The sequence below is a fragment of the Pipra filicauda genome, unplaced genomic scaffold, assembly GCF_003945595.2.
Source record: "Pipra filicauda isolate LSUMZ 115617 unplaced genomic scaffold, ASM394559v2 scaffold87_size3191425_pilon, whole genome shotgun sequence".
NCBI lineage: Eukaryota > Metazoa > Chordata > Aves > Passeriformes > Pipridae > Pipra > Pipra filicauda.
In genome coordinates this window covers 19245-32110 of record NW_024105064.1, presented here as the reverse complement: position 1 = coordinate 32110, position 12866 = coordinate 19245, and the positions used below count along the sequence as shown (strand labels likewise).

The following is a 12866-nucleotide window of genomic DNA, read 5'->3' as shown; positions in this document are numbered from 1 at the left end:
GTTAAACCTGATGTTATGAAGTCTCATTTGGAGGTGTATTTCTTTCTGAAATATAAAAATACATAGCTAGCACATTTCCTCTGCAAATAAAAATAGTTGTTTTACATTTCTTTTAATGAATGTGTGAAAGTTTCTGGTTCTTTTTAGTTTTGTGCGTGTAAGTTTAACTTGAACATTATTCCTCTTGAAAAGACAGGAATTTTGTCAAGATGTGTTTTCAATGGAATTATAAAAAACTGGAGATGACAGAGATATTTCACTTTGAAAGGTGACTACTACACAGACGAAGTTGCTACTTTTCATAAGGGCTTTTACTCCATATATCAATGTGTTTTAAGAGAGACTTGGGTCAATAATACCATGCTTTAGAATTCCCTAAATACATATTTACACAATAGACCTTAAAATATATTAGTCTATCATGTCAGCTCCTGTACACTTCTATCCGGGATGTTTTATGCCCTTAACATATGATACAATAAAACTTTATTTTATATAGCATTTTTCATACAAATGGTATCCTGCAACGCGTTGTGGGGTTAAACAAGACTTTCACAAGGTTAAAATTAAAAAAAGCTGAAGGGTGCAGGAAAAGTCAGGGCTTTGCATAGGACAGATGTGTTCAACCGAACAAAGGGAATGTGAATGGGGAATCCAGCGAGCTGGAAGTGCGGTTGGAGCTGCAGACCAGGATCCCTGGAAATGGTGAGGTTATGTGAGGAAAGGCTGCTTCTGTGTGAATGAAGGAGGTGGAGAGGTCACACCCTCGGGAGCAGCTGGAGGAAGTGTGGAGTGGCTCTGGAACAAAGAAGTTGGGAACAGGGACTATGTGCCGTCACTTCTTTGTAGTGGGAATAGAAGAAATGAGGGGAAAATATGTTGAAGGGGAAGGAGGCAGCGGTGCTCCAGCTGAGCCGGCGGGTGGGATGGATGGGATTAGGATGGCAGTACACCGGGAATCTCAGCTGCTCCAGCGCTGCTCGCTCCAGCCTGGCCCCGGCGCTCCGCAGGCACAACACGCTGACAGCTCAGATGGGTTTTTTTTTTTCTTGGCTTTTATAATTTTTTTTTTTAAATTTTTTTTTTTGGTCACCCTATTCATGTAAATTAAGTGAGGCTTTTTTGTATGTGATAATTATAGATAAATGTATTTAAAGTAGATTTGGATTTTGTAGTCCTCAGGAAAAAGAGGAAGAGCAATTTTTTTCCCCCCCGTCCCTGTCATGTGTTCGTTTTAATGAGCAATTTTAAAAAATTGAAAATAAAAGAGGAAAATGAATAGGTGTTGAACCAGCCTGTGATATGTAAATGCCAACTAGTAATTACCTAAAACCTCAATTTTCTTTCTGTTTCATCTTGCAAAAACATTTCATTTCCACTGAGTGAAAACACTTAATTTGGGGGCTCTGACGGCGGGCGCGGGGCGGCGCCGCCGCCGCCAGGGGGCGCGCGGGCTCCGCGAGCGGCCCGGCCCGGGGGAGCCCCGCGGGAGCGCTGAGGGAGCGCTGAGGGAGCGCTGAGGGAACGCGGGGTTCGCCCTCACAGAATCCACGCAACCGCGGTAAAAAACACCTCTGAGATCACCCGAGGCCGACCCCATCACCCAGCACCGCCTCGTCAACCAGACCGCTGCACTTGAGTCTTCCCTTAAGCACCTCCAGGGATGGCGACTCCACCGCCGCCCTGCGCAGCCCGTCCCAATGTCTCGTCCCCCTCTCTGTGGGGAAATTCGCCCTAATGTCCAACCTGAATCTCCCCTGGCGCAGATTAAGACTACCTCCCCTTGTCCTATTGCTTGTTCCCTGGGAGGAGAGCCTGAATCCCACCTGGCTACAACCTCCTTTCGGGTAGTTTGGAGTGATAAGGTCCCCCCTGAGCCTCCTTTTCTGAGCAGGACCCGTGACAGGGACACAGCTGGGAACAGCTCCCTCACCCTTCGTGTGGGTGGCTGAGTTCCGTGTCATCCGGACTCTGAGTTCCCAGCACCCCTTTTTATCTTTACCGGTTTTTATCTTCTTGTTGTTGTTATTTGGTGTTTTGGGTTTTTTGTTTGTTTGTTTGTTTGGGTTTTTTTGTTGTTTTGTTTTGTTTTGGCTGCTACTCGGTGTTCTCTTAGTTCCAGGTTCTTAATCTCAGATATGGTTCATAGCCCATTTCTTCCTCGCCTTTGTTCCTGTGAATCTTGCTCTCCTGCCTTCCGTGAATCTTGCTTTAAATTGTATTCCCCCCCCCCCCTTTCTGTTTTACACGAGGGCTTTGCTGTTGTCGTTACTGCATTTTTAAACTTTTCTCCTTCCAACTTTGAGATCCACCAAACTTTGTAGATTTCTAGGTTATCTCTCAACCAAAATAATTCCTGGGGTTCTACATGTTTTCCTATAAATCTCAGTGAAATCACAGGAGCTTTAAAGCGTTCCCCCTCCCCTGACTGACCTGCAGATAATGGCCAGTCTTCGCGAGCGAAGATTTGGGAAAGGTCATTAACCCTTCCAGCCTGCGCAGTGGATTTTTAGGTGAGACACAGCGTGCGCTGAACTGAGCCCACCCTTTAGTCCTGAGGTTCGAAAAGCTTGGACGAATTTCGCACGGAATCCACCTGCCCAGGGGGCCGGGAATCGAACCCGGGTCGCAGCGGTGAGAGTCAGACACTCTAACCACTAGACCACCAGTATGACCTGCAGATAATTCCTTTACAAATAACAAGCGCTTTCTGTGAAACACGAATTTCGCAGGAATTTTGGGGCGCAGGTGGCCGAGCTGGGACAAGGCTTGTCCTGGAGGTGGAGGCTGGAGCGGTGTCCCAGGACCGGCTGGGCGGGAGCGCTGCCGGGATGCGGGAGCAGTGCCTCCTTAGTGAGATATATGGCTTCATAATTAGCCCCTTGCATTTTTTCCGAGTGCTGGCATCAGCGTTCTATGATGTGTTTCCCTGATTAACAGCTGCTTTGCAACTATTTCCGTGTGCCACCGATAACCATATTTGTCAAGTTAGTTCTGGCAGGGCACTGATTTCTTACTAAAATGCTGCGTTTCTGCTGGAAGGGGTTTTCTTGTTCACCACCGTGCCAGGCTTTTAAGTCAGCCCTTGTTAAAACGTAAGTTGGCTTTAGCCTGATGCTTGTTAACAGGATTCTGGGTATCTCCTTTAGAGTAGGAGTGCAGAAACCTTTCACAGACAATTTAATCTTCCGAGCCTTGCAAACATACAGCCGTACACTGAGGGGGTGTTGCTGTAGGCTAATATATTGATCAGTTCCATTTGCCCTATAGCCGTGGCCTTCTGCTCTGGCTGAAATAGGTTGAGTGTTTGTTGATACTGCCATATTATTATTTTTTAATACACTGGAAAAAAATTAATTCCAACTTCTTTTACATACGTCATGTATATTGCCAGTGTTGATTGCTTCCGCACATGTAATGTAAACTGTCTGTGCATAGTTCATGGCCTGGGCCGCCTCTGCTTAATGAAAAGAAGTGTTGCATTTAAACAGATACAGATCCACTCAGAAAGACAAAATACCATCCCTTGCAACGTATAATTCAGACCCAACCTTTACATCACAGGTCATCTCAAAGTCTCAGTCTATCAACAAATGCTGTTTAGTAATAACCTACAGAGGGTTCCCAGTATTAGGGAATCTATTAGAGCTCCTACGGGCTGCACTCCTGGTGGGTTTAGAGTCTGTTTTCCACGTGGAACTCTCTGAGCAAATCCTCTGGAACTTTTGTTGATGATGATTTTCTTTTACATTTCTGTTAATTGGGTTTGGTTGTTTGGTTTTTGTCTGATGATTTTCTTTTACATTTCTGTTAATTAATTGGGTTCGGTTGTTTGGGTTTTGTTTGTTGGCTTTTTTTTTTTTTTGAGATGGTAGAAAATAGGCATTTGCCACAGTATTTTGAATTTCATGGTTTATTTTTCTAATGCTAATAACTGATAAAGTCATTTAGATTGCTTTATTGGAAACCCTGCAGCTTTGAGCACAATAAGAAATAAGGCTGTCTTTATCTTCCCCATTAACACAAAAGGGAGGGAAATTAGGAATGAGGGACCTTGGCTGTAACGTCCAAGTGCTGTGCTTTGGCCCAGAATTTTGCCAGCCTGCTGCACTCCCACAACATCTGCAATAAAGTTCCTGTCTCCGTTTTATATCTTTGACATTGAAGCAGAATATTTGGCCTGAATTTATGTAATTTGGCCAGTTGCAAATATAATCTATGAACAGTGACATTCATCTTTTAATTGGAAAATCAAACTGCAGGACAAGACCTGCTGCAGGATTCCACCCGTCTCCACTCAGTCAGAAAGATGCCTTTGTGGATCCTGTCACTGCAGGAGAGGTGGTGGTGGGAAAGCAAGTTTATGGGATTGACTGGCTTTTAAAAACCAAATACAAACTGTCTTTCTTTAATAGAAATATGTACCTGACCCACCAGACCCTGCCAATGTGCTGGGTGGTGCGTGCTGGCAATCCAAGCCTCAGAGCAGTGATACAATGCTCATTATTTGGCAGTGTCCTAATACCATAAAAATTTGGAGAAGTGTTACAAATGCTACAGAAATAGTATGGAACAATGTTAGCAGCTGAGTCAGAGTGCTATTTGCCACATGATTTTTTTGGCTATACACAGGACTGCAAGTCTTCTCATCTTCCTCCTCCTTTTTCTGTTGTTTAAATTATGGACTGCAGTTGCCCTTGTTTGTGCAAAGAAAATGATCCATAGAAGGTAGGGAAGTTCTTGTGTGTGTTTGTTGAAAATATTGGCATTTTGACATGGCCAAAATTGCTTTGTAAGTTGCTCGTGTATACAAGATGGATTATAAATATGAGGATGTTTCAGCTCAGCCTATAGGAGGAATGTTCAGAGGCAAATGCAAACACAAATATGAGAAACATGGGATTACTGGGAGGCGGAATACATGTCCAGGATTCTTTTTTGTGGAGTTTGTTGTTGCTTGTAATTTTATTTTGTTTTAAGATTAAAAAGGTTGTGAATAATGGAGGAAGTGGTGCAGGAGAGAGATAAAATAGAAGTTTATTTTGGAGCAAAATTTACTACTGAAATGTTTACATTTTTACAAGGCAAAAATAAGTTTTAATAAAGGGTTAGAATCAATGAAATGCTCACACGGTTGTGACTGAAACAGCATAATGAAAAATACTGCTTTTTTCTTACAGGTTTTTTTTTTTTTAATGCTTAAAAATTGATAATTAAATATAAGAGCTTGCAGAACTGCAGGTCTGCAGGCCGTTCGTGTCTCTGGCTCACTCAGCGTGGGGGGGAGTGTTGAGGAGTTTCTGGAGACACAAGTTATTATTGTTAGATGGGAAGTGGTGTTGATACGTTCACATGTTTGCCGGTCTGCTCGTTTGGGCATCTTTCTTATTCAGCATATTATCTTAAGGTTATTAGTTTGGGTGCTTTACATTTCTGCATCTGGCACAGCAGTATCAGCACGGTTTAAATCTGTGATTTGCCTGTCACCTGCATTTCAGCTGGAGACAGATCAAGTGCACATAAATGAAGCCCAAGTGTACTTTATGTGGGGTGTTTTGCTCTAGTATTTTATGGTTCAAAATTGCCGAATGTAAACTTAAGGGAAAAAAAATGCAGGAAAACAAGAAAAGGGAAAAGAATTAAAACCACCCCGTTCGTTTCTTCCTCCCAACTTGGAAGTGTGCTGGGACTTTGTCAAATTCCCGTTAAAATAAATCTGTCAATTCCATCTCTCTCCCAAATTCATTTATCATGCTTTTTTAAAAGGTGTTTTCTGCTTTACCTGATGTTTAAATTGGATTCGCTCGTTTATGCTGTTCTTTGCTGTATCCCCCATGTTTTTCTTAAATGAATTAGTAATGACAGCGTACTCCATCATACCCTCTCTACAGCCACTTTAAGGGAAGCCTGGTGATCTAAACCTTTTAACCTATTAAAGATGATTTTCCCCAATTGAATCAGACCCACCACAGGTGTAATAACTAATCATTTAAACTACACCTGCTATTATGTATTTTTAAGCCATTATGCATGTTGGATAGATGATAATTCATGTTTATTGCATTGTCCAATGGATCCGTTTTGCCTACACTAGCCTGATTAATGTATTTAAAGAAATAAGAGATGCAATTTAAAAGAAAAAAAACATTGATGGAATGCACTGAGGAGTACATTGAAAGTGCCATTAAACCCATCAGAACTTTGCTCTCTGACCAGAAATGCATATTCGAAGCGTTTGATTCAAACACAAAGTGAAACTTAGTGATTTCAGGAGTGATGCTGTATTTTCCTTTCTTCTGCTGCCGTGAAAGTTTTGCAAACCTTTTTGGAACTGAATTCCAGAAACCGTGTTTTAAGATAAACTCTTCAAGACCTGCCTGACGTAGGTCTAGCGTATTAGGATGGTTATTTTCAGCTCTAGAGGAGGGAAGTTATGCCTTCCACTAGTTCACATGGATGTGTCCATCACCTGAGTGCTGTTAACACATTATTCCTCCCGATACCACAATTGGAACAGATGTCTTTATATAAAAGTAGAATGAATCACCGGTGCAGCAACATGTAATAACATGTGTAACAGTATAGCAGAGTGTGCAGAAAGTGGAACTACCATTTGAAGAAAAAAACCAAATACCTTTCACTGGCACTAAGTGGAAATGTAAAACTATGCCATTGCTGATGATGCCACTGGGTATTACCCCACACTTTACCCTTTGTTTGACTAAGTGCTCTGTTTCAGGTTCTCTGTCATCTTAAAGAAGGATGTGTAGAAGGCCATTTGTAGACAAAAGTACTCTGTGGGTTTTGCTGGTGTGGAACTTTAATTACTCATCTACCCATTTATGTCACTAAAAGTGACTTTTTTTGATATTATTCTTACGGGATCCAAAAGATGTGAAGTTGCTTCTTTTCAAGCTGAGGTTTATTTATTGATTTCAGTAAATTAGAATGGTGGCAGAAAAGGCCTTTATCTCTTAGAATTTCCAGGGAGCTTTAAGTCAGATAGAAAGGAAGCATTCTTACAGTAAGCCAGCTCTTACTTCTTCACATGCATTGACTCAGGGTTGCCCTTAACTGTAGTAGCCAACCTAGGTAAGAAGATCACAATATAAATGACAGAAACCCCTGAGAATCTCAATGGAGATTTTTGTGCAGGTTGAGCTGCTCCAAGAGTAATTCAACAAGAACTTCTAGGTTGAAACACCATAATTGTGCTGCCTGATTAGATTTGAGCCACAGGCTCTGATACTCTTTGAACCAGTTCTGAAAGTTGGGTCGGTGTTGGCTCCAGCCCCTCTCCACGTGGTGGGTGCGATGCCTTGCCTTGCTTACAGAATGCACAATGTATAACAGGGCTTTGACCATTCCTAACTTGGGTCTGTTCTCTCTTCTTTCTCTCCAATCCTCCTGCCCTCCTCAGATTGTGACAGCAGTGAAGTTTTTACAGAATCCACGGGTCCGCCAAAGTCCTCTTGCAACCAGAAGAGCATTCCTGAAGAAGAAAGGTATGGACTCTTTAGTTTGTGATCTCAGTGATAGTGAGGGACCTTGAGTTAGTGTAAAGCCAAAATGTATTGCTATGGAAAACTAGATGTTAAGGACAAAGCAAGTGATCTGCCTCAAAAGAAGATTTGAAATTTTTAAGTATCAGTCTCTTCCCAACTGACTAGAGCAATATTGGCACCAGATGTGGAATTGTGGAATACAAAAGACACATGGGAAGTTTTTGGGTTAACTGTTATCATATCTTTTCTGCAGTGAGGACAGTTCAAAGCTGTGGACTAGTTGGTCAGTTCTAGCCTTACTGACACTGGCCAACGTCTGGGTGAAAAGGTCAAACGTTTCTGAAGAGAGGGAGAACAGTGAAGGGCAAAGGACTTGGTGAAAGTAAACAAGGTCAGGTTAAGGTCAAGCTTGGGGTCAGCCTGACTTTCAGGCTGAAATGGTAAACCACTGACTGAGTTTAGCCCTTTTCTATAGCACGGATAGAACAGATCCTGACAAATCCTATATTGTCTTAGACAGATGGAACATACTTCAGCCATTGCCTACTGAGCACTTATTTTACTTTCTGACTCATAGTGGAACTATCTTTTGTTCCTTTTTTATTTCTGAAGTTTTTGTTCCACAACTTGCAGTGCATTTCAGGTGAAGTTTGCTCCATATTTTGCTACCCTCCTGGGACCATACTGCTTAGATCCTTACCACAAGATGTAAATAATAAGGACAGTTTTAACTTGGAGTTAATTACATGCACTGTGGAGCACTTTAAGTGTTGAAATGATACTGAAAATACAAACTCCAGACTTCAGAGGGGAGCGACCCACTTATACATTGAGGTCACAAGTACTTCAGGGTACATCAAATTCTAGAGCTAAAGATCTTGAGCTTTGAATAGTAGAGAAGCCTATGAAATATATATTTTTCTGTTTGGGGTTATGAACTGTTTATTGAGACGCCTGAGACCTGATGTCATGAGATGGAGGGCTCAAGGGTATGCACGGCTTTGCTCATCCTGAATAGCAAAGGACCTAGAAGGGAATGGCAGCCTTGTGTTTTGGCAATGATGTCATGACAAGTAGTTCACATCATCTGGAGTGTGATCCTCTCACTGCTTGTCCTCGTGCCAATTAACAGGACATTCCAATCACATAGGTATGCTGCCTGCCCTGCCCTGCCATCAGGACGACATTAAAATTTGGAGCCTGTTGGTCGCTGTGCTCCATGAGTTTTTCCTTGAAATATGTGGACCTACGGGGAGTAATTAATCATAAAAGCTTGGGGATTTCAACTCTATCATCGAAGCAATGAAGCAAGGGAAAGCTGAGCCTAAAAGCTGTGCTGATTACCCGGGGTAACCTGATACAAAATCTATTGTTGCCGAGAGATCCTTAGCCCCCAGTATATCGTGCAATATTATAACTGCCTGATCTTCTTCTGTGCTGACAATGACCAGTTATTCCTCATTTTCTCTCTCAACACAGCTGGGTTAGAATTTCATTTGCAGAAGGTATTTAGAGCAATTTAGAGACAAATGTCTCTGGTGTTTGCTCTGCACTTCCCCACCGCAGGCTTTGCTGAACAGTTTTTAGTATCAGGAGCTCCATCTAATCTGTTTAATTTTAATAAATCCCTGACTGGGAGAAGAGGAAGGGTGGGGAGATGGAGGCGCAGAGAAACTGTGGCCCGACTAATACTTCTTATGAATTACTTGGCTAATAATTACTAAAGAGCTGAAATGGTTTGGTAGAGCTGTTTGTTTGTTTCTGTTTGTTAATTAGCCCTCCTTCCCTTTGTGCTAATTGTTTGTTTGAAAACTTAACGGTAGGAGATAGGAAGGATCAGGGTCCAGTAGTGCCTGTACCCAGCAGTCACTAGAAGTGGGTCCATATGGAATCTGACCTGTGTTCAGTGCTCGAGAGCAGAAGGTTCACACTGGTGTGGTACCTCTGTGCTCTTGCAGATGGAGGCAATTACTCCTGAGGCGTGGATGTCGTGCTGGTTTAGTGCCGAGGAGATGAGGGATTACAGGGTTCGATGGGCTGTCCCCCTGTTCTCTGATGTACAGTCCCTGTCATTCCCAAAGATAGTGGTTATCCCCAGTTCAGGCTGTCTGGCAGAGAAGTCCTCACTGCCGGTCAAAAAGGTCCTGCAATCCTGACTTTGCCGAGGAAATTTCGCTTCTGAGACTTGCAGGGATGGTTCTGCCTTGAATTAGAATTTTTTCCTCTTTTTCTATGAGTCCCCTTCTGAAAAAAGGCCAATCAAATTTTCTTTCCTTCTAGTATTATTTAATATTTAATACAAGAACTGGATTTGGTTTGATCCATTTTGGTGCAATGAGAAACGAAAGTTTCTGCAGGATCCTCAGCTGGCCTGGGCTTGGTTTCTGAGGAAGCAGCAGCTGCAGAGGCTGAAAGCAGGGGGGGTCCCTGGTTCTGTGCAGGTCAGGGGGTGCTGAACTGCTCTCTCTGGCACATGGGGTGAGTGTGTTGATGACAGTTGGGAGACCGAGGGTGTCCTGCATTTGTAAAAGGGCTTTCAAAAGTTGGATGAGATTTCTCTGTTGTCTTAAGCACTTTTAAACTCCCATATACAGAGGCATTAATGAGAAACATGAAGTTATTAGAATCATTTATCATTTTCTTTGAAGCTTACACTGGCATTTTGTGTAATTTATGACATTTCCTCCTTTTTATCATGAACTTCTTCAGATGAAGGGAAAAAACAGCTGTTTCCCCTCAGAGTATCTGAAAGAAAAGAAAGGAAAAAAAGATGCTGTTTGTTTTTTGTCCAACTCGCTGATTCTGCTGATGACATGCCACAGAATCAGCGGCGCCTTGGGAGTAATTAGACAGCATGTGGGGTTTAAACCCTTGTGGAAATGTGTCTGTCATCTCACTGTTGTGCCTCAGATGTCCTGTACTGCTCAGTTACCCAGCCAGTAACCCATGTGGCTTGTTAATTTTGTGTGCTCTGAATCTGCAACTTCTGGCAAGGCAGAGAAAGGAGGTGGAAGTGCACTGTTCGTGGGGAGCTCTGTTTTCAGGGTGCTGGGTTTTTGGGGCAGAGAAGGGAAAAACTGCCAGGTTCCAGACTTGTTGTGTCATCTTGGATGAAGAACTGTTTTGTTAGTTGCTTGTTCTCTTCGTCTGTAAAATGAGTACAGTAATGCCTTCCCAGAGTGGGATTGTGGGAACAGACAAAGGCATATGAGGAGCTCAGAAATAATGGTGATGGGAGAACAGGAGTGCATTAGAGCAGGTTAATGTATAATTGTTGAGTTATGTTGGGAAAACGTCTACCCAGAAGGTTTTTTGCAGTGCATCAGGGTTCCAGAAAATTTTGCCCGTGTCAAGATGCCAGACTGTGGTGATTTCTGAAGAGATGAAAAAATTATTTAATTCCACATGCCCCTTTCCAGTCAGAGCTCTAAGACACTTGATTCCCTGGAAACAAATGGTGTCAGCCCCAGAATCTCCAGTAGAAAACTGACTTAATTATCTTCCTCTTTCTGTAGTCTGCATTCTTGGGAGTTGAACCCCTGTCTTAGAATTCTCCTTTACCAAAGAAACTCAGATGGATCACCTTGAGGACCTGAGGGAAGGGGGCACAGCCCACTGCTGGAGGGCTTTAAAGACAGCAAATTCTTCAGCAGATTTCAATTTAACCCTCTTTTATTACTTTTCTTTTTTTATAATTTAAGTCCATTTCATGAGGCAGTTTGCATGTCCTTGAATGGAACCTCGTTACCATGAAAGCTTTTTTAGCATTGATTTCATAACAGTCTTAATTTAATAGCGCCGTCATTACTGAGAAGCCCTGAGAGTGAGGCCCCAGCTTTCCAGGTCACTGACCTTTTAATTACAAACCTTGTTCTGATGGCCAGGTTATCGACTGGACAGCTCCCAACTCCTGCCCCCAGCATGAAGATGAAAATAACTGCCTTTCCTCCCCCACTTCCAGAAAAGGGAGGAAAAGAAAAGTAACCTCTTGTGTTTCCAAAATTAATTTTCTCCTTCAGCTTTACTTTGTAATTAATTCTTTAACATGTCTCAGTGAAGCTCGAACAGTTTTTACAAAGCTTTTTCTTGAGAAGAAAATACAGTGCAAGCCAATGGAGTCCAGTGCCAACTCAGACAGAAAAATAGTTAGTAACCCATGCTGTCAAAATACCCATTTGGACCAAACTGCTCCAGCCCTCCAAACTTTCTGCTCTTATAGGATTTGCTGTGTTTGATATGCAGATATGGGATTAGGATGAACATGTTGACTCTTCGAGGAATGCTGGGTGACTTGTCCTTCTCTTCAGACTTCCTGACAGGATTAGAGACAGTGAGGAAAAGGAGGTTTTTTCCTGGCTGTGTTGGCTTCTCCACAGTAGCTGGTGTGGGCTGTGTTTGGGGTTTGTGCTGAAGGCAGTGTTGGTAACACAGAGGTGTTTTAGCTGTAGCTGAGCAAGGTGTACACAGAGCCAAGGCCTTTTCTGCTTCTCAGCCCACCAGCAAGGAGGCTGGGGGGGCACAAGAAGCTGGGACAGCTGACCCCAACTGACCAAAGGGATGTTCCACAGCATCTGTCCACTGCTTTTAGCACAAATCCAAAACATAGCCCCAAATAGCTACATGAAAAAAAAACACTCTATCCCAGCCAAACCCAGCACAACTGCACTGACTGTGTGAGTGAGGCTTGTCCTGCTTTGTACCTGCAGCTCAGGTGACTTGTTCTCTAGCTGTTGACTCAGTGTTTTGCACCCCAGACCTCATCTCTTGCCCTTACAAAGCTGCAAGCAAGACCTGGAATCCAGATACTGATAGCAAAAATTTACTGCAAGAAGTTGCTTAGTGTTTTAAACTTTTGGAACAAATTAACACAGGAGAGAAAGTTCCCTAGCACAGGTAGAAGCAGGGAGGGTGTGCTTTCTGCTTGTTAAAGAAGTTTGCAGCAGGTGTTCAAGTAGCATAAAGTAAGTGTAACAGCTTGGGTACAGAAATGATTGGAGAGGTTAAAGGGAAGTCAGAGCATTCTGCACGCTCATGATGGTTTTCACGTGAGGGTCTTGGAGCACACTGTACCCATTAACCATGGCAACTTTGCAGCTACTTGCATGGAGCATGTCTGATGGTGTTTCTAGGGTTATCTGTCATTATCAGAATCATTCAGTGATTCTGTAATCTAGATCTCACTGTGCTTTCCACTAAAAAGCATCCACTTCTGAGGTAGAGGACAGCAGCTGCTTAACATCACTACGTGGTTTTTAGGAGAGGAAATGAAGAATACTTTATCTAAGTGATCTTGCAAAGGGAGCTTTAGGGATAGAGAATGTAATTACTGAGTAAAAAATTTACTAAGATTCTTGAAAAGCA

At 42.7% G+C, this 12866-nt stretch overlaps 1 protein-coding gene across 1 annotated transcript in view; it reads left to right on the top strand.

Annotated features, from left to right (window-relative positions):
* The window catches only part of LOC113993067 (peroxisomal membrane protein PEX14-like), a gene marked incomplete at its 3' end in the record, with an annotated part of 56845 nt that overhangs the window by 26757 nt on the left and 17222 nt on the right, over positions 1–12866 (top strand). The window contains exon 3 of the mRNA XM_027730926.2: positions 7421–7505. Coding sequence (XP_027586727.1) covers positions 7421–7505 — 85 coding nt within the window. The remainder of the gene's footprint in view (positions 1–7420; positions 7506–12866) is intronic.